Raw genomic sequence first — 19,973 nt, forward strand, 5'->3', positions numbered from 1 at the left:
ATATTCGGTCGACCACGTGGTTCATTTCTTAGGTCAAAATTTCCGGAACGAAAGCGAGCACACTAATAACGGGTGGTACGATCAAATACAAGAATTGCTCGTTTAAAGGTATTAGAAGTTAAATGACGTTTGATTCAGTGGACGTAGCAATTCGCTTATGTGCTGGCTATTTGGTTCCCGCACATTTTATGCTAGGCGTTTGTGAATGTATTGTAAGTGTTCCCGGATCCCGAGACAGGAACATATAATTTATTTACAATACAACCATACTTGCTGTTTTTTTTGTTGGTTAATGACAAAATAGCCCGGTTTTTAACATTATTTTTTGCAGCTAAAACTTAAAATATTAATTACATAGTATTAAAATTAGCAAAGTGAATGAACGTATAACAATTTTAAAACAATTCTAAATTTAAAAGACAACCAAAGATAATTTGTACTACAAATGCCTTTTCAAATAACACAGGACAGTTTTATGCAATACCTACAACATAATGCGGAAAAGTATGGAATAAGTTCATTTGATGCGTATCGCACGCAAACGATCGCGATAATTGATCACATAAAGTTAAATATAAACGTATTTAGTCGTTCATTTATTCGTCGTCGTCGGTCATTGTTATTCAGTATTTTCACTACCAGATTTACCCAGATTTAAATAGTAATGTATTTAGGTACTTATATCCTTATTGAGAAAGTAAAACAATAGGATCTTATGTGTTTAATATACATTTGTATTTTACACCCGTGTAATAAATAATAGTTAAAAGTAACTAGTGTAGATATGGTTGCAGATCTAGATTTATTTATTACTAGCTGCCAGGACAGACTTCGTTCTGTCAAAAGTTAATAGTAATTATTTTTAAATTTCTTTTTTTTAATATAACCTTCCGTGGGCCTTAAGGAACGTACAAAAAAAATTAAATTAAATGGGTATTTTCCCGACTTTTACCCCAAGAGTTTTTTCAGGGCTCAACCGATTTTCCTTGAACACATTATTTTGTAATGTGCACGTGATGCGCTTTCATTTGAGACCCCACTAGAATATATTTGCAGACATTCGGTTGTTCATCCCCACTTTCACCCCCCCCCCCCCACAACTTTTAAACGACTCAACCGATTTTCATCAAACATATCTAAAAACACTCGCCCGTAACTCACTTTTCATACAAAAAAAAACTAACTTGAAATCGCTTCATCCGTTCGCGAGCTACAGAGTCAGAGACAGACACTTCAAACTTATAACACCCCTCGTTTTGTGTCGGGGGATAAAAATTAAATTAGCCGAATTGGTCGAGCCTTTCTCGAGTTATACCTTACAACGTTCATTTTTATTTATATAGATACAAGAATCATTACATTCTTTTAAAAATAGATCTTCTAGAGTTTTTTACGAAGAATCAAAAAACGTTTATTCTTAGATGTTTAGCACAAATAAAGCAGTGTTAAGGATAATTTCACCATTGTTCTCAGTCACATCAAAGATGATAAAATATTTTTTTTGGGTTGGGTTTTACCATAATATCAAAATATTTGTCTTTTGAATGTTTTTGAATTCTCTGTGATGTAATTGTTATATTGCGTTTAAAAAAATACCATTAGTTGTAAGTTGTAACCTTTCACCTTCTGACATGACGATTATCATAAACGGAATTTCTCTTACACGATTCTGTATTGTCATCACATTTATTTTTATTGAACGAACAAAGCTCATCTATTTGTTGACTACATTAGTAGCCATAAATATTAACGACGGACATTTTCTTTTGTTTACAACATAAGAAATGTTGATTTTAATTTTATAGTTATTTAACGGGCTATAAAATTTGAATTATGCATAATTAGAGTACGAAATTAACTTATTGAACAACTAGCTGTACCCGTGACTTCGTCCGCGTGGAATTTAACAAAATAATTATTGTTCAGTTCGCAGAGTTATAAATTAAATAAATTTCTAAAATAAAAGTAGCCTACGTTACTCCTTATTACATCAGTTATCTGCCAGTGAAAGTCCCGTCAAAATCGGACCAGCTATTTCAGAGATTAGCCAGAACAAACAGACGGACATTATCATCAGTCATCACTTCAGCCTTTCGCAGTCCACTGCTGGACATAGGCCTCCACAAGTTCGCGCCAGAAATAGCGTGAACTCATGAAGTGTTTTGCCCATAGTCAACACGTGCACCGAACACGCTGCTGCCCGTCTTCGGCCTGTGTATTTTAAAGCCAACAGTTAGATGGTTATCCCGCCATTGGTCGGCTTTTTAAGTTCCAAGGTGGTAGTGGAACTATATTATCCCTTAGTCGCTTCTTACGACACCCACGGGAAGAGAGAGGTTGGCTATATTCTTTTATGCCGTAACCACACAGCAGACAGACAGACAAATATGGAAAAAAATGTTATTTTAGTATACGTACTTAGTAAAAATCGGTTACTTTAATATTACAAGTAGACACTCCGATTTCATTTGTATAGATTATGAAAATATACGCTTTTGATGATAATCTGTAACATATGTCAATGTCTACTTACAATTAGATAAATTTCATTATTATTAGTCAAAATAAAATATTGATTTTTTATAACGATGCGTTGGCGCAACGATCACAGCACTGGTTTGTGGCTGTTGCACTGGCAAAGTTCGTTACATTAGCATATATTACTCAGATAGATGACTTTGTTATATTATATTGTATATAAAATAATTGGTCAAAAAAGCGCAAAAATAACCTAAAATAAAAATTGACAAGTGTTGAATCGGTCAGTTTGTCTTAATCAGTGCTTATAAAAGCCATATACACTTAACTTGTCTTTCCTATTTATTTACAAAATAAAACATATTCATTGTTCTTTATTATAGATAAGTATAGTTATTGTATAAATCAGTAGTATGAATCAGTATTCATTTACATAATTTTTAAGTTATTGTTATATGCTTTTTTTATAAATGGACATTAATAAAAGTTAACGTATATCTAACGAATATTTTTAATTGGGACGTCCTCCGGCCCGTTGGACCGACAGCCTACGTAAGATTGCCGATGTAGGCTGGATGAGGATTGCGGAAAACCGGGCTGTCTGGCGCAAACTTGGGGTGGCCTATGTCCAGCAGTGGACTGCAAGTGGAGGCTGAATTGACTGAGGTATCTTTGAAAAAAAATGTTTCTATGTACAGATAATAAGGTCTTCCTGGTAAGGTAGGTGTGTATGTATACCCCTTGTAAAGGTAATTTTATCGTGCCATCTTAAGTATTATGAGGTCATTTACCTTGTTTTTAGGCCCAATAAGAATAATTGTGAGAACAAAGTACTCGTATGTATGAATTTTTTAATTTAATTTGTATAATATTTTGGAAGGTATTAAATAGTATGATAAAAATAAAAATAGAAATGAAGCAAAATGTAGGTATATTGTTGATTTATGGCCCATTTTGTCTTTAATAAAATTCGTTAGGAACTCAGATTTATTGTGATATATACATTGAAGTCTAAATTTTTTACACAAAATGTTTTACAATATAGATTAACTTACAGTTTGACGACCGCTCTGGTGTAATGGTGCGTGTGCCGTGTCAGCGGCGCATAAACACCGACGGTTACGGGTTCGATTCCCGCTTGGACTGTATATTTGTGTTTATACAAATATTTATTTCCAGTTTTGTTGGTCCTTGTGGGTCTGCCCACCGTGCCTTGGAGAGCACGTTAAGCTGTCGGTTCCGGTTGTTATCATGTACACAGGAGCAGCAGCAGCGTGGTGGACTAAGCTCTTATCCTTCTCCTACATAGGGAAAGAGGCCTATGCCCAGCAGTTGGATACTACAGGCTAAAGAGTAGCGTGAGCGTAACTTACGGTTTAGATTATAGGTAAGGGAGGTACTTTAAGTTCTTGTATCTTTGCATCAATTTTATTTTCTTGCTCTAATTACAATTAACTGACTTGTATAGTTTATATAATTATAATTTGCCAATTAAATTGGTTAATAAATAATTATTTAATTTAGAAAAGGTTTCTAGTAAAAAAAAACCGGTAAAACAAAAACTTCATCTTGCATCTACTGGAATTTAAGTACCTTCTTTGGTATCATATCATCCAAGAACGACTCTAATCTTTACGTAAGTACTTGTTCTGGATTCGTGTACCTACGAGATTCCTTGCGCGATAAGACGGCCTGGGACTCAAAGGAGGTAACTACCCAGTCATCAACAGATTACATCTTGATAGTTTTTCTACTTTCACAATCGTTTAATCAAAATAGTAATAAATAAATCCAACAAAAATATAACTATTCGTAAAATTTCAGTCAATTCTTGATGTATATTTTATGATTCTTTAATTGTAATAATAGTGCAGAGGTCATAGAAGTAACTGAAAACGTAAGCGTCTTAATTAACATTAAATAAAACGAAGCTTAATTTAAAACGACGCTTGTGTATAAAGCAATTTTATTTTAATGTTAAAAAACTTTCACCATCCAAATGACCCTTGTCCATTTTGAATGTTCGTGTCATTATTGTAGCGAATGTTGGTACATTAAGTTTCACTAATGTGTACTACGATGTTTAAGCACTTGATTTATGTTAATTTATTTGTATCGTCAAAAATCAGACAAGGGCGGTGTAACCAACGACCTTTTGAAGTCCTCGAAGTGTCAAGTCTCGAATAACAAATAATTTTATTTATTTGTTATTTCAATTTGACTGAGTCGCTTACTTTTAGCAAAATTATAAAATTCTCGTGTCACAGTTTTCGTTGCCATACTCCTCCGAAACGGCTTGACCGATTTTGATGAAATTTTTTGTTCTTATCCAGTATCTATGAGAATCGGCCAACATCTATTTTTCATCCCCCTAAATGTTAGGGGTAGTCCACCCCTAAATTTTTTATTTTTATTTTTTAGACAAAATTTTTAATTTCTATTTTTTTATGATACACCATTAAAAATACATACAACCCTAAATTTTCACCCTTCTACCACCAACCCCTATTTCTTAATAGCGTTTAGCGGCAAGACAACGTTTGCCGGGTCAGCTAGTATACCTTATATTAGTATTTAAATCCATCCACATTTTATGTGATCTTATCATATTTCATTTGATAGTGGTTGCGTCTGTGTTTATAGACACTGACGCTCATATAAAATATGTCGCGCCTTTAAGCTTTATTAATAAGCAGGTTCTGTGTCACAGTGTGTTTAATGAGAATTTTAAAATCTGTGCGTTTAATCAAACACAATATCCATATAAATAGATTTTATCTACATTTTATATAAAAAACTTAGCTTATAAAAAGTAGTTTGACAATAATTTAGAATTATGTATATGTTACAGCCCTTGCTTGTAAGATGGAATTTTCAATTAAAATATTTCAAATTTGCACAATAAGCCATAAAAAAAACAAAAAAACTCTTTTATTTTAATTTTTCAGTGTCATATCTCACTTGTATTTCGTGAAAAACATTTCTACGAAATTTCGACGAGGGATATTTTGAAATGTTTGCATCAATATAAGCATATTGACTCGCAGTAGTTTCGAAATTCGTTCCATATACGAGCTTAGAATTGAATATTGCATTTTTTGGTGACTCTAAAATACGTGCTGCTCATGTAAAGAGCAGTTTTATTATACAACTACGCTTCGCACGGGTGCAAAAACTACCAGTATTCCTCTACTATAATATGCGTGAATTATAAATATAAACATTCAAAGAAAACCGCATCAAAATCCGTTGCGTAGTTTTAAAGATCTAAGCATACAGACAGCGGGAAGCGGCTTTGTTTTATACTATGTAGTAATTAGACAATGCATTCAAGACCACACTTAAACGTTACGTAAGAATACATCTACGCTGAAGTTACTTTACTACTTACTACTAACGCATTTTTAAGATAGGAAGTTGAGACTTTATTAAATTTTGATTTTTTGGCGATTATTGTGTACATAAATAATGTATATTTATTCTCTGATTGAAGCAAGAACTTTTGCTTGAAATTCCTGAAAATATGGACAATAATATATATTAATACGTGTGATAATCGTGCTATATTATGATTTTGTTGTTGCAGTTTATAATTGTAATTTCGGATTTTTAATATCCGCCGGAGATGCGAATAAGAAAAGAGAAAAGTGCTGGAATACTAGTTCGTGGGAAATAGATACAATAGCCTATGAGTTGCGGGTTTCACCATATTTTCTAGCTAATTACTGATTCTTAAGCTGCGCTAACTTTGATATTGAATTAAATTATGAATACGAAATTATGATAATAAAATTAAAATCTTCATTCAGTATTAACTTTTTAATATAATTAGATGGTTAAAATACAAGTATATAAAAAGTGGCAAATATGACGATGAGAGATGTTTAAATATATTTTATATTAATAATTTGAAGAAAAAAAAATTGCTGTGTGGTTACGGCAGTAAGAATATAGCCATTCCCGTGGGTGTCGTAAGAGGTGACTAAGGGCGACTAAGGACTAAGGAGACGAGTATAATATAGTTCCACTACCACTTTGGAACTTAAAAAGCCGACTGATGGCGGGATAACCATCCAACTGCTGACTTTGAGATACACAGGCCAAAGACGGGCAGCAGCGTCTTCGGTGCGACAAAGCCAGCTCTGCGGTCACCAACCCGCCTGCTCAGCGTGGTGACTATGGGCAAAACACAAGAGTTCGCGCCATTTTGGGCGCCAACTTGTGGATGCCTATGTCCAGCAGTGGCAGGCTGAACTGATGATGATGAACAAATAATGACGAAAATACGTAATAGCTACGTTACATTTGCCTTAGCTTGAAATTTTGTATTTGACCAATATTATATTTTTAATATGCTATTTTCAGGTGGTTCCGGTTCTGCTCATCGTACTAATATCGAAGAGTCAGTGTGAACTAACGAACTTATACAACTACAACAGTAATGGAAAAGACGCATCACAATTTGGAAATTTATTGAAACCACCTCCGCCACCACTTTTACCGATTATCCCAGTGCCATTTCACGGAGGGTCAGGAAAGATTCGTCAAAATAATGACTTGGGTTATGAATTTCAGTCTCCGCCACCACCTCCTCTAGTGCCGCAGATCTCACCAGGGAAAGAATTCAAATTCCCTGCACCTTTTTATAAGCAGTACAATTTTAACTTCGTACCAGCACCTCACCCATTCACAACAACCCCGTCACCTGGTTTGTTTCAAAAGGTTTCTAATTGGCTCTTTCCTTCTCAACAAACATCATCTGATAAAGAATCACAAACCGGCTATAATTATAATATAGCGCCTTTAAAGAAAGATTGTAACCCATGCAACTCGGTGCCTTGGATCCCAGTTATAAGATATGATTTAACATCGAATACTGTACGTCAAAATAAAAATCCAACTTATGGACCTCCCAGTCCAACAGCTAAAACTAATAATAATTTTGGACAAAACTTACCACAACACTTTAATTTCCAGAATAGTAATGGTAAACCAGTTCAAATTTCAACTGGCATACCTCATACCCATTATGGACAACCCGCTCTCTCTTACTCTAATAATCAATTTAAGTCTCCGAGTTCAACCTATGGTCCTCCCAGTCCTACTCATACAATAAACATCTCAACACAAACGCCCTTAAGTTCTCCATATTCTGATATCTTATCACATGAAATACCGAATACTTCTATTGGTTTCAATTCAAACATTCGACTGCCTGGTTTATCATCGTATAATGGAAATGATTTTATACGTCAATCATCTCCTATCCCATATACTAATCCTTCAGTAAGTTTTAGAAATCAAGTATCTTCAACGACTTACAATCCGATCTCAGTAAGTTATAATCCCGGAGCATTGAACCAGCATTTACCAAAACAAAATAGTGTCGATGAATTTAAAGAAACAAAACCAGCAACAGATTTGCAACTTCCGAAAGTTACACATCCCACAGGCTTCCAAAATTCTTATGGAGAGCCTGTTGATTCATACCACTTAGATATTCCATATTCTGTTTCTGCAGCAGGTGCTGCATCTTCTAAAATAAAGACGGAAGTATTACCAAATACGTCTATCAAAGCTCAAGGCCCAAATATGACGATGTCTCTTTCGAATCCTGCACCATTTAGTCTTAACAGAGGTAGAAATATTCACACACTACAACCAGTTGCACTACCTAATCTTAGTGTCTCACCTTTGCCTCCGATTTTTAACGCACGACCTTTTCGGACCGTGACAACAAAATATTCACCGAATATTATCCAAGGAATAAATCATTTACAGACTGGATCAAACGGATTTAATGTGGCAAAAAGTGTTCCTGTTGCAGAATTTGTTCATTCTATAGACTATCCTACAACATTTATAGAATCACCTGTTATCGACATTGATGAATTAAAAAAAGCAAATAAGTCTAAAGCTTATAGAAATATTGCAAATGGTTACGAATTAGATGAAATACGTGACATATCTCCTCAAGCTTCCGAAGATCACATATCTGCAGCAAAATCAAATCAAGACTCTAGTTTTGAAAATGTTGGACTCAACAACGATTTATATGATTCAGGCATCCCTTTTGACTTTATACAATCTCCTAAAATTCCGTTTAATCATAAGATAAGTTTTGCTGATTTACGAGGCGTGAAAGATGAAGATGTGGACAAATACCGCACTGAGAGTAATTTACAGTATATTGATTCCCCACTTCTGTATTTAAAGCCAAGTGCCCCGCATAAAAATTACAAAAAATTTATGTTTACACAAACTACACCAAGTAAAGAAAACGAATATGAAATTTACGATGACTACCCAACAACTTCGCCACCATCGCATACTACTTCTTTAAATCCTTGGGAAACAAGTAGGACTCATGATACTGAAGATTCGTCTCAATCCATAACAGAGGAAGAAAATAAAAGTCAGCCAAAAATAGTTCAAATTATTGTTCCATATACTACTGGCCAAAGAATATACGATGATAACAATTTTTCACCAAGTCAACCCGATTTTACGAATAACGATCAACAATATCAAGCTCGGAAGATCCAGTCAAACACAGAAAATAGTTACATTACTATTGCAACAGAAAGTTACAGTAATACAGTTACAACAACCGAGATGCCAACGTCAACAACGAATGACCACTATGAAACAGAACGACTGAACACTCCAGCTGGTCAGAATGACTTTTATGATGTTAAAGAACCGCCTTTCGATATCATAAAATTACAGCATACAATTGATGACTGGACCGAACAAGAGTATTCAAAGCATTATAGTATCCCTCAGAGAACACGTTCTAATGAAAAGTATGCTAAACAAATTCCTGATGAGTATTTCACTACAATAAGTCCTATAACAAACTATGTTACTGAAAATAACAATTATAATTTTGACTCCTATGATCATGAAGGCTCGAGCAGCATTCAATATACAATTACGGAGAATCGAACCAATCCTTATGAAATAAAACGTAAAGAGTACAATGTTATTAAGAGAATAAAAAATAGATACGATAGTGATAAGAATGAGGAGTCTGAAGGTAATAAAAAACTACATATTTATACAGCCCCATCTACATTTCGTACTACGACAACAACGACTCCTGCACCTTGGGGACTGATACAGACTTCAATATCTCCCTTAACAAATGAAAAGGTATACGTCGTTACCTCTAAACCTTGGAAAGAAACTAACGATTCACAAGAATACGAATACGAAGTTGAAAAATTTGTATCTAAGAAAGCGAAAATAGATGGTGATGATTCCACTTCACTAGATGATCTATTATTCCATTCTCCCCGTTTTTCAAATCGACCTTCGTATGGATTCACAACAGATTCATTGGAATCTGTAAAGCCTAACTCGCCTTATGGATATTCGAAGGGATGGCATCGAAGAAGTAAGTAATTTAGAAAAATATGTGCCAAACCTTATTTTATATTGTTTCAAAAAATGCTAGTTCAATTGATGAATTACTTATTTTATTTAATTAGCAATTGCGTACCTATTGTTTATGTTTAAAGTGTAAACAAGCGAAATTAGAAGAATAAAGTTTTTCTTTTGTTTTAGTAAATAATCTGGAGTATCCTAATTCGGCATCTTACGAAGAGGACTCAGATAAGGAAACTAAAGTGAGTATTTTCCCGTCTAATTTATTCAATCATACTCATGATAAGTATGATGATATTTAAATCTACGTACGTGACTTGTTTGTTACAAATGCAAAATATATTTAAAACAAGATTTGGTTATTTGTTTAATAATGTGGTTAACCTTGTTCTATAAAAATAATCCAAAAATATTAAATAAATAATTAGGCTTTTGGTATAGAAAATGTCAATATCAAGATATATAGCAGTTTATGATAGCACTATAAAATACATGTACATAGGTCAGGATGAAATTTTGCATATATAAATAATTTGTAAACTCTTTTTCTACATGTGACTGTATGACGATTCCTTAACTTACAACATGGTACGTAACTTTCGATACTATGAGACAAATTGTGATATTTTATAGCCTATGTTATTATTGGATAATATAGCTTTGTAATGGTAAATGTGTAAGTTTTAGAATTAATTTCTTATAAAGTAAAAATGCTTTTAAAATATAAATGTATATATTAAGAATAATATAAGTTACTATTAATAATTAATTCTGACCAAGTATTAGTCGTTAATGCATTTTATTTTATTTTTACAGACTGAACAATCTTCAATCACTTCCGAATAAGACGTGAAGGATCTTATATTACTGCAGACACCAAAAAGTGTAAAGTGCTATATACAAATAAATGAACATTGCATTCGTAATTTTGTAACTTATTATGACTGACTGATATTAAATAGTATAGTGTTTAGTCAAGTAGTGCAATTAACATAATAGACATATGAACAAATTGCGAAGAATAAGTAACCGTTTTCTTGCGTATTCTTTCTTCTTAATTTGATCAATTTTAGTATAAAATATTTAAAAATAATATAAACCAAAGTAAGGAGTTTTTATCATTTTATTTTACCAAACTGATACATTAAATAAATAATTTTAAACAAGGTTATTACTGCTTGGTATCCAAAATGTAATTAACCGATAATAATATTTACATTTATAATAATTACTAACAACCTCATATTTGTAAATAAAAATAATTTGTAAATAAATGAACTGTTGTGTTGTATAACATTATTGAGACGCAAAATGGGGTTTTTTCTTATGTTTGACATTTGTCATTTTAAATTCAAAATATCGAACTCTAAATGACCAAAGAGTTTATTATGGTAAATATTCCGTTTTATGTTTTAATAATAGTGTGGGTGACCGTGAAACTTTAAATAGTTATATTGTGTTGTACAATTTGTAATGCAACGAGTACTGTATATAAGTTATAAAGCATAAAGTGATGTTTCCCTCGTTAGTGTAATTTGTACATCCTAGCTATTTTATATACATAAGAAACTAATGTAATATCCAATAAATCAATCTATTCAGAAGTTTGTTCAGTATTTTTGTTCTTTATCCTAAAGTAGAGAAATTCTGCACTCCACAAGATAATTGTCAAAAATGTTACGAAATTGAGCACTAGAATAGGTATTCGGTAAGATCCAGATAAGTCTCGAATACGACCTGAAAAAAGAAGAATTTAAATATATATATTTGTATACAATAAAGTGTATTAATATTATTTTACTACGTATCTAGGTACCGAGCGATCTACTCAGGGTAACCTTAAAAGAATTTTCAAACTAAATAAATTTTTAATGTGATATAAAGTTTTAATATGATAACAGTTTTGTTTATGAACGAATGAATTATCTGATAAAAACATCTATAATAGTTATTGTCTGAATATTATATTGGAAACTGATGTTTAAAATGTTTATGAATTAAATTAAAAATTGAATGAAATTTTGTTAATGATCTAAAATACTCGAAAACAATTATTATTTACAGAAAAAATATAAATTTTAGTCAAAGTTTAAAATGTTCCAAAGCAATTATTATTTATAAAAAGTATAATATTTGATTTATTTATAACTACCTGTACCCGCGACTTCGTTCGCACGGTTGATTCTATCTGGATACTTATTATAACTCATCATTACATCATCATTAGAGCCTATACAGTCCACTGCTGGACATAGGCCTCCACAAGTTTACGCCAAAAATAACGTGAACTCATGTGTTTTGCCCATAGTCACCAATTGGGCAGGCGGGTTGGTGACCGCGGTACTGGCTTTGTCGCACCGACGACGCTGTGGCCCGTCTTCGGCCTGTCTATTTCAAAGCCAGCAGTTGGATGGTTATCCCGCCATCGGACGGCTTTTTAAGTTCCAAGGTGGTAGTGGAACTGTGTTATCCCTTAGTCGCCTCTTACGACACCCACGGGAAGAGAGGGAGTGGCTATATTCTTTAGTATCGTAGCCACACAGTACAGTATTATAACTCATGTGACCTCAATTATTTTATTTTAGCCGTTTCAGTGACGTATATAAGTACAGAGATGTACAGAAATATACTCAGACAAACACTTTTTAAAATTTATTCTGATTGCGCGGAAATGCCGAGATAAAAACAGCCTATAATATGTTGCTTCACAATCACCTCTATCTTCAAGTTAAAGTTCCATAAAAGTCGGTTTAGCTGTTCCGAAGATTAACACACACAAACAGAAAGAAGACAGTCAAAAACTTTAAGATCGTTTGTTTGGGTTTTAGTATCGTGTAGTAAGTAACTTAAGGCAATTGAAAACACAGTTATTTTGAAATCACAGACAGAAATATAATTTTTTTTATATGTATAGATTTAGTTCTTATTTTGAGCTTTTAGATGTTATCGTAATCCACGTATTTTTATGTTATATTAAAAATTCTTTAGATATGGCTCGAGTCATCTATGATGTGTTGTAACGTGGCATGAGATATTACTTCACAAAAATTAAATATATCAAAGTTATAAAGAAAGAAACGAAAAATCACCCTCTTTTATATAAATAAACACAATTTTACAATAACAGTTATGGATATATAATTATTTTATATACTATATATATATTTCTAAAAATATTTCTCAATAAGCTTATGGTTGCCGTGTTTTATTATTTAGATAGTGGTATTTATCAAATGATTATTAGATTAATGTGATTCACAACAAAGGACCAATAGTATGAAACCTGACATCGGTTGCGATGCCATATCATACAACAATAAACTTGTTATCATTATCGTGCATAATAAAAATATATTTGAATTCGTCATAAGATAAGAACAGTAAGCAGCTAATAATAAAGGTATTATCGTAAAGGTAAGTAATAAATCTCGCAGTATTTAATTGCATATTTATATGTAAATTATTTTCTTTATATTTACTAAATTTAGATACATCAAAATTTACAGTCAAAACAATCATTTTGCACCTAAGATATAATTGAGTGACAAATATGTAACAAAATATTCAAACATATAGGATCCAAAAAGCAAAATCTGAAGATTATTTTTTTTTAGCGAAATAGGTGTCAAGTGAATTCTCAACAACAACAAAGTCCATTTCGCATATCACTACATAGTATAAAACTAAGTCGCTTCCTGCCGTCTGTATGCTTAGATCTTTAAAACTACGCAACGGATTTTAATGCGGAGTTATTTAGTAAATAGAGTGATTCCAGAGGAAGGTTTATATGTATAATACATGCATAATACGAGTATAATGGAGGAACACTGATAGTTTTAGAGGTTTCTAATGTTACGTCGTAAATAAAGACATTTTGTTTTGCGCTTATATTGCAAATATTTATTTTATATTTAGTATCAGCCCATGCGAAATCGGGGCGGGTCGCTAGTATTATATATATTTATAGCACGAATGCGATACTTTTCCGGTTTTGTTTTCATTGGAATGTATTATTTAACTTAAGAGACAATTTAATAAAAATATGTTTATAAAAAAAGTTATGATAATTGAGGCGCACTTTTTAACAAGACGTTTACGACATTTAGTATGCGATTGGTTTGATAAACTTCAAAGAGAAGAATTTGAATAGTTGTTGTTTTTTATATGAAAACCATTTTCTTTGTTTCATTTATTAATGTCTTTTAATGACTACGATAGTAAAGAATATAGCCACCCCTCCCTTCCCGGGTGTCGTAAGAGGCGACTAAGGGATAACACAGTTCCACTACCACCTTGGAACTTAAAAAGCCGACCGATGGCAGGATAACCATACAAGTGCTGGCTTTGAAATACACAGGCCGAAGACGGGCAGCAGCGTCTTCGGTGCGACAAAGCCAGCCCTGCTATCACCAACCTACCTGCCCAGCCTGGTGACTATGGGCAAAACACATGAGTTTACGCCATTTTTTGGCACGAAGTTGTGGAGGCCTATGTCCGGCAATGGACTGTAATAGGCTGAACTGATGATGATGATTATGAATTACTAAGATCCTATATTATTTATAAAAATTAATTGCTGCAATGTAATGTAATGTGTATTTACTCGCATAACTTCTATGACTGTACCAAATTGCATGTTGTCACTCTTTTGTTGTTCGAAAATACACGATTTTATGTAAGATGTAATGTATAAAGCTTTTGGATAAAAGAAAAAGGATGAAAGTCAGGAAACCAATCACAAAATACCTAGAACTGATCCAATTGTCAAGATAACGATGCCATTGCATAGCATTTGAATGCCGGAAGCGAACGGCAGCCGATCAAGTGGTACATAGTTCGGAATTATGATGTTCATGTATACAGTTCTTATACCCTTCGTCACTCCCATCAATAATGCTACGAATACCATGCCGCTAAACGATGTAGTGAACAGCATTACTGAAAAAAACAACATACAAAAATTATAAAAATCGAGCTCTAGCAGAGTTGAAAATGCAATTTAAATGTTAAATGTTCTGCAAATATTATTTTCTGCAGTGTAGACCACGTTTTGGAAAATGCAGGGTGGGACGCCCTCCGGCCCTCTGGACCTACAATCCGTTGGATATTGCCAGAGAAGGCTGGTAGAGAATTGCGGAGAACCGGGATTTTTACGCGAACTTGGGGAACAGACTGCGATAAACTAAAGTGATTGAGCAAGTGAGCGAAGTGTTAGTTTGTCACATTATATAATAATAATAATAATATAATAAATAAATAAAAAAAATATTGTGTCAAGAGATAATTTAAAGTAAGAACAACTATTTGATACAAAATAAGTAATGTGTGTCACGTTCTTTTGTGCGCAGGAAACAATAACATATTTAAATTAGATGGTGATAAATTTTACTTTGAACCTAAAAGTGAACATAATTGTTTGCTTCATTTGTAATTAAACACATTAATAAATGTAAAGAGGTAAATCGGGAAGTATATACATACATATGTGTATACAAAATACATACCAATTACGGAATAGTAAATAGGTAATTCATTAGCTCTAGTTTAAAATTGCAAATAAAATTCCAATTTTTTTCAAATAAAATTACAATTTTCAAATTTATAACTTTAGAAAACTATTACTCTTACTACTAGATCGTTCAATAAGTCCCGAGACTAACCTGGAAATGGCTCATATATTAAAAACTCTTTTGATTTTTAAAAAGTATTGGCTATCAATACAAGAATATGTGTCAAATTTTTAAAAATGGAACAATAAAATTATTGATTTTGAAACATTTAAGTGACGCTACGGTTGTAATTTCGATACAATGGAAAAAAACGAGTTTCGCGTGTTGATAAAACATTGTTTTTTAATGGGAAAAAATACCGTTGAAGCACAGCAATGTCTTATAAAATGTTATGCAGGATCAGCTCCCTCTAAATCAACCATTTGTCGGTGGTATGCCGACTTCAAACGCGGTCGCATGGACACCAATGATGGGGAACGCTCAGGTCGTCCAAATGAAGCAGTGACTCAACAAAATATTAACTAAGTCCTCAAAATCGTATTGGAAGATCGGAAGGTAAAAGTGCGAGAGATAGCCGAGATAGTGAAGATTTCAGCTGGTAGTGTTTTCACTATTTTACATAAAAAATTTGGCCATGAAAAAGCTTTTTTCTAAGTGGGTGCCGCGTTTGCTTACAACTAATCAAAAGGAACAACGTATCAATGATTCAGAGCGATGTTTGGCGCTGATGAATCATAATAAAAAGGATTTTTTACATCGGTATGTAACAATGGATGAAACCTGGATATACCATTTCACTCCGAAATCCAATCGGCAGGCAGCGGAGTGGAGAGCGGCTGGTGAAAGCCGCCCGAAGCGTCCAAAGACTCAGAAATCGGCCGGTAAGGTTATGGCGTCTATATTTTGGGATGCGCATGGAATATTTTTCATCGACTACCTTGAAAAGGGGCAAAATATAAATAGTGACTATTACATGTGCTTATTGGAGCGATTGAAGTACGAAATTGCGGATAAACGGCCTCACATAAACAAAAAGAAAGTGGTGTTTCACCAGGACAACGCGCCTTGTCACAAGTCCGTGAGAACGATGGCCAAAATTAACGAATTGGGCTTCAAATTGCTTCCTCATCCCTCTTATTCGCCAGACTTGGCCCCCAGCGATTACTGGCTGTTTGCAGACCTCAAAAAAATGCTTCAGGGTAAGAAATTTGACTCAAATAGTAAAGTTATCGCAGCAACGGAGGCGTATTTTGAAGCCAAAGACAAATCGTTCTACACACATGGGATAGAAAAGTTAGAAAAGCGTTGGAGGGACTGTATCGCTCTTGGAGGAGACTATGTTGATGAATAAAAATTAATTTTATAAAAAAGACCTTTTTTTAGTACTTAGTCTCGGGACTTATTGAACCACGTGTTATATAAGAGTAAATTCTAATAACTTTTTAATATTTAAATGTAGAATTTTCACTATCCTTGCAGGTTTCTTGTTTGAATTCTAAACATTGTTATGTTATATGTATAAGGCCTTTATACACAACAAGATTAGAAAAATATTGCAATTGAAAAAAAAAAAAATGGAAGCGGAATAACATAGACTGCAGATAATATGAATCAAATAATCGTAATGACCAACGATCAGTTTGAAACACAAAATTGTTACACAGAATAAAGTTAAAGGTTAAGATATAAATAATATTTATATTGAATTGAAATTAATAACTAGGCATGAATATATGTGTTTGAGTACGTTCCGTTTCGTTTGTTATAAAATCACTTTCACAACATTATTTAAATAAAGTAGCGAAATTGTATTCAAATAATTAACGTACATTTTATGTCTAGATAATGTTAATGTTACGAAATATTTGATAGTTGTTACATTTTTGATGGTATACAACTCTAGTAATACATAACTCTGACGAGAACGTTCATGTAGATGCAATTGTAGTAAATGTTTATTCTACACGTAGCGTCGCAAATATAAAAAAAAAACACTTATCGAAGGCGATAAGGTGTTTCTTTAATTTAAATAAAAAAAATTAAAAAAATTAGTAATCAAAATTACTTCATTTAATTTTACATCCTTTAATTTCTATCGAAACTCAAAATTTCATTTTATCATAATTATGTATTTAATTCTAAGTATTTTTGAGACTACTTACTTGTTCTTGTAAAGATGATAACTATCAGACATACTGAATACATCACTCGTGGAGGTCTGTGACACCAGTCTCCAATGAATGCAGACACCAGTCTGAATATTGTGTCAGAAAATCCTATTACGGCCATAATTTTTGCAATGTCTGATGTTTCAAATTGTAACATATCCTTAAGAATAATTGGTAGTATTAGTGAAAAATTTGTTTCGACGCACGAAGCCATCGACAATCCTAGTAAGATATTAATAAATATAGGATCTCTTAGAAGAGTTAAGTCAAAGAAGTCTATAACTTTTTTCACAAATCCTTTCGGTTTTTCTTCGGGAAGTTTTTTTTCAATTTCTTTATCTTTTCTGTTATAGTCTTTTTCATTGAATATATTAATGGAACTACCCAAATTTATTTCTTGAGATTCCCACCACTTGTATTTAGATTCAGCAAGCGGCGGTTCTGGTGTTTTTTTACGTATATCGGGGTGAGAGACGGCGTTTCTATCGTTATAACCATTAGTGTCTGGTAAAGATCGCATAGAATAACTTTTAGGTGGCGGTAGACCATTCTCTATAGATTCATCTAATTTTATTGATGATTCTGTTCCTAATAAAAAAACAAAGTTAGTTTATTAAACGTAACATACAGCTTAGTAAATGTTTATAAAGATAGGTTAGCCTGATATCTTGTTATATTTTGAATTAGAAATGTGTACCTGTATGTTTTGAGGACGTTAAAATGCTCCCATTAACTAATTCTATGTTAGTATCTTTGTTTAATGGAGCCATTTCTTCTGTAGTTTCTGGATATTTTAAGTACCATTTAGCCGGTCTAAGTAAAAATGCTGCTAATAGGGAATGTAAACAAACAGCACTCAAAATGAGAACAGCGTATCTCCAGCCGTATGCATATATAAGGACGCTCATTAATAGAGGCATGTAAATAGCTCCCAGTCCTGTTATAGACATACCGATGCCTACAGCACGTCCTCGTTTTTCTTTGAAGTATGAATTTATCGCTAAAGAAAATGCAGCCATGACTGCTGCAATTCCCATCGCTGTGAAAATAGAAGTCAAGTATAATTATTAAGATTTTATCTGTTTCTCTTTCATAATCGCTTTTTGTCATTTAAGACGATAGTAACAAAATTCTTATTAAAATACTGTATAGATCATACATTATGCTATCGTTGTAAAATCATGTGATTTTTAACAAAGGTATACAAACATTTTTAGGATATTTAGTTTTTCATGTGTTCATATAATAAGGAGCAATTGTTGAACATTTTTGATATTAAAATTTTCTTAGTGTTGAAGGTGTTATTTTTTTATATTGAGGAAAAAATACGAAATAAGATCAAAGTACTTACAATTAATAATACTGTACGAGATTAAAAATATCCAAAAGCTAGATGCAACTGCAGTTAACATAAGGCCGGATGAAACCAATAAAGCACCAACAACTGCTACTTTTCTGTATCCAAAGCGACTCAATGTTGGACCTCCAAAAAATGATAAGAGCATTCCAATTCCATGATTTAATATAATGATAAGTGTTCCTTCTGTGGCACTTAAGCCCGTTTCGTCGAACGCTTCTTGAAAAATTAAACCAAAGCCTGCTACGAGCGGGAGTACCACCACCTAAAATTATAAATCGATGTACTGACAAAACTTAAATAAATTTTATTAAATAAAAACAATTTTATTAAATAAACACATGAGTTCACGTTATTTTTGGCGTAAACTTGTGGAGGCCTATGTCCAGCAGTGGACTGTATAGGCTGTAATGATGATAATGATGAAATAAAATAAAGTTATTCTTAGTCTAGCTTCCGCATATTTATAATTTTCTTATTCACACAGCTAATTTAATATCGTGCAAAGTTATCAAACGCTACAGACGTAATTATCTCTAATTATAATTAATCTAATTTTATTTTATTTTCTTTAATTATTCTGTTTATATATTCACACTTACATTATTCAACGCATAGGCGAAAGTAACAACCCATCCGTATCCTCCATCAGGCGGCACTTTATTCATTGCTCGAGACATTGTAACGAAAGTGATTCCGGGTTTGAAACTGTCACATTTCTTGAACAATAACAGAGTCCAGTAAGTCTGTCCTAAATGAAACCGCTTTCACAAGTTCACTCAGCCTCCATCAAAGCGTTTACGATTATATACCATTATTTGCGACCTCTACCAGTTAGATATGTATGTCCTATAGGAGATGGGATGGCACTTAACACTTTAATAATTTAGAGTTCGTTGTTGATTCCGAGCGTTGTGCCCGTATGTAACGTTATAAGGACGAGACTAGCGTGAAAACAGACATTCTGACACTTCTTATCGTAATAATTATAACGTCTCCGTTATCAAATAACGTATTATTAGAATAAAGACTATTAATATTTACACTGACTTTGGTAATTGTTTGGTGAAA

General features: G+C 32.9%; 2 protein-coding genes across 2 annotated transcripts; one reads left to right on the forward strand and one right to left on the reverse strand.

Moving 5' to 3' along the window:
- Positions 1 to 122: 122 nt before the first annotated feature.
- On the forward strand, positions 123 to 10,713 carry LOC123670242. Its single transcript, XM_045603749.1, has 4 exons — positions 123 to 212; positions 6,793 to 9,877; positions 10,048 to 10,109; positions 10,684 to 10,713. The coding sequence occupies exons 1-4, from the start codon at positions 123 to 125 to the stop codon at positions 10,711 to 10,713; spliced, it is 3,267 nt and encodes a 1,088-aa protein (XP_045459705.1).
- On the reverse strand, positions 10,650 to 19,570 carry LOC123670073 (monocarboxylate transporter 9-like). Its single transcript, XM_045603581.1, has 6 exons — positions 19,505 to 19,570; positions 18,897 to 19,167; positions 18,243 to 18,584; positions 17,540 to 18,133; positions 14,614 to 14,805; positions 10,650 to 11,604 (listed from the first exon to the last, which is right to left on the reverse strand). The coding sequence occupies exons 1-6, from the start codon at positions 19,568 to 19,570 to the stop codon at positions 11,462 to 11,464; spliced, it is 1,608 nt and encodes a 535-aa protein (XP_045459537.1). The 3' UTR covers positions 10,650 to 11,461.
- Positions 19,571 to 19,973: the final 403 nt, after the last annotated feature.

The sequence above is a fragment of the Melitaea cinxia genome, chromosome 4, assembly GCF_905220565.1.
Source record: "Melitaea cinxia chromosome 4, ilMelCinx1.1, whole genome shotgun sequence".
Taxonomy (NCBI): domain Eukaryota; kingdom Metazoa; phylum Arthropoda; class Insecta; order Lepidoptera; family Nymphalidae; genus Melitaea; species Melitaea cinxia.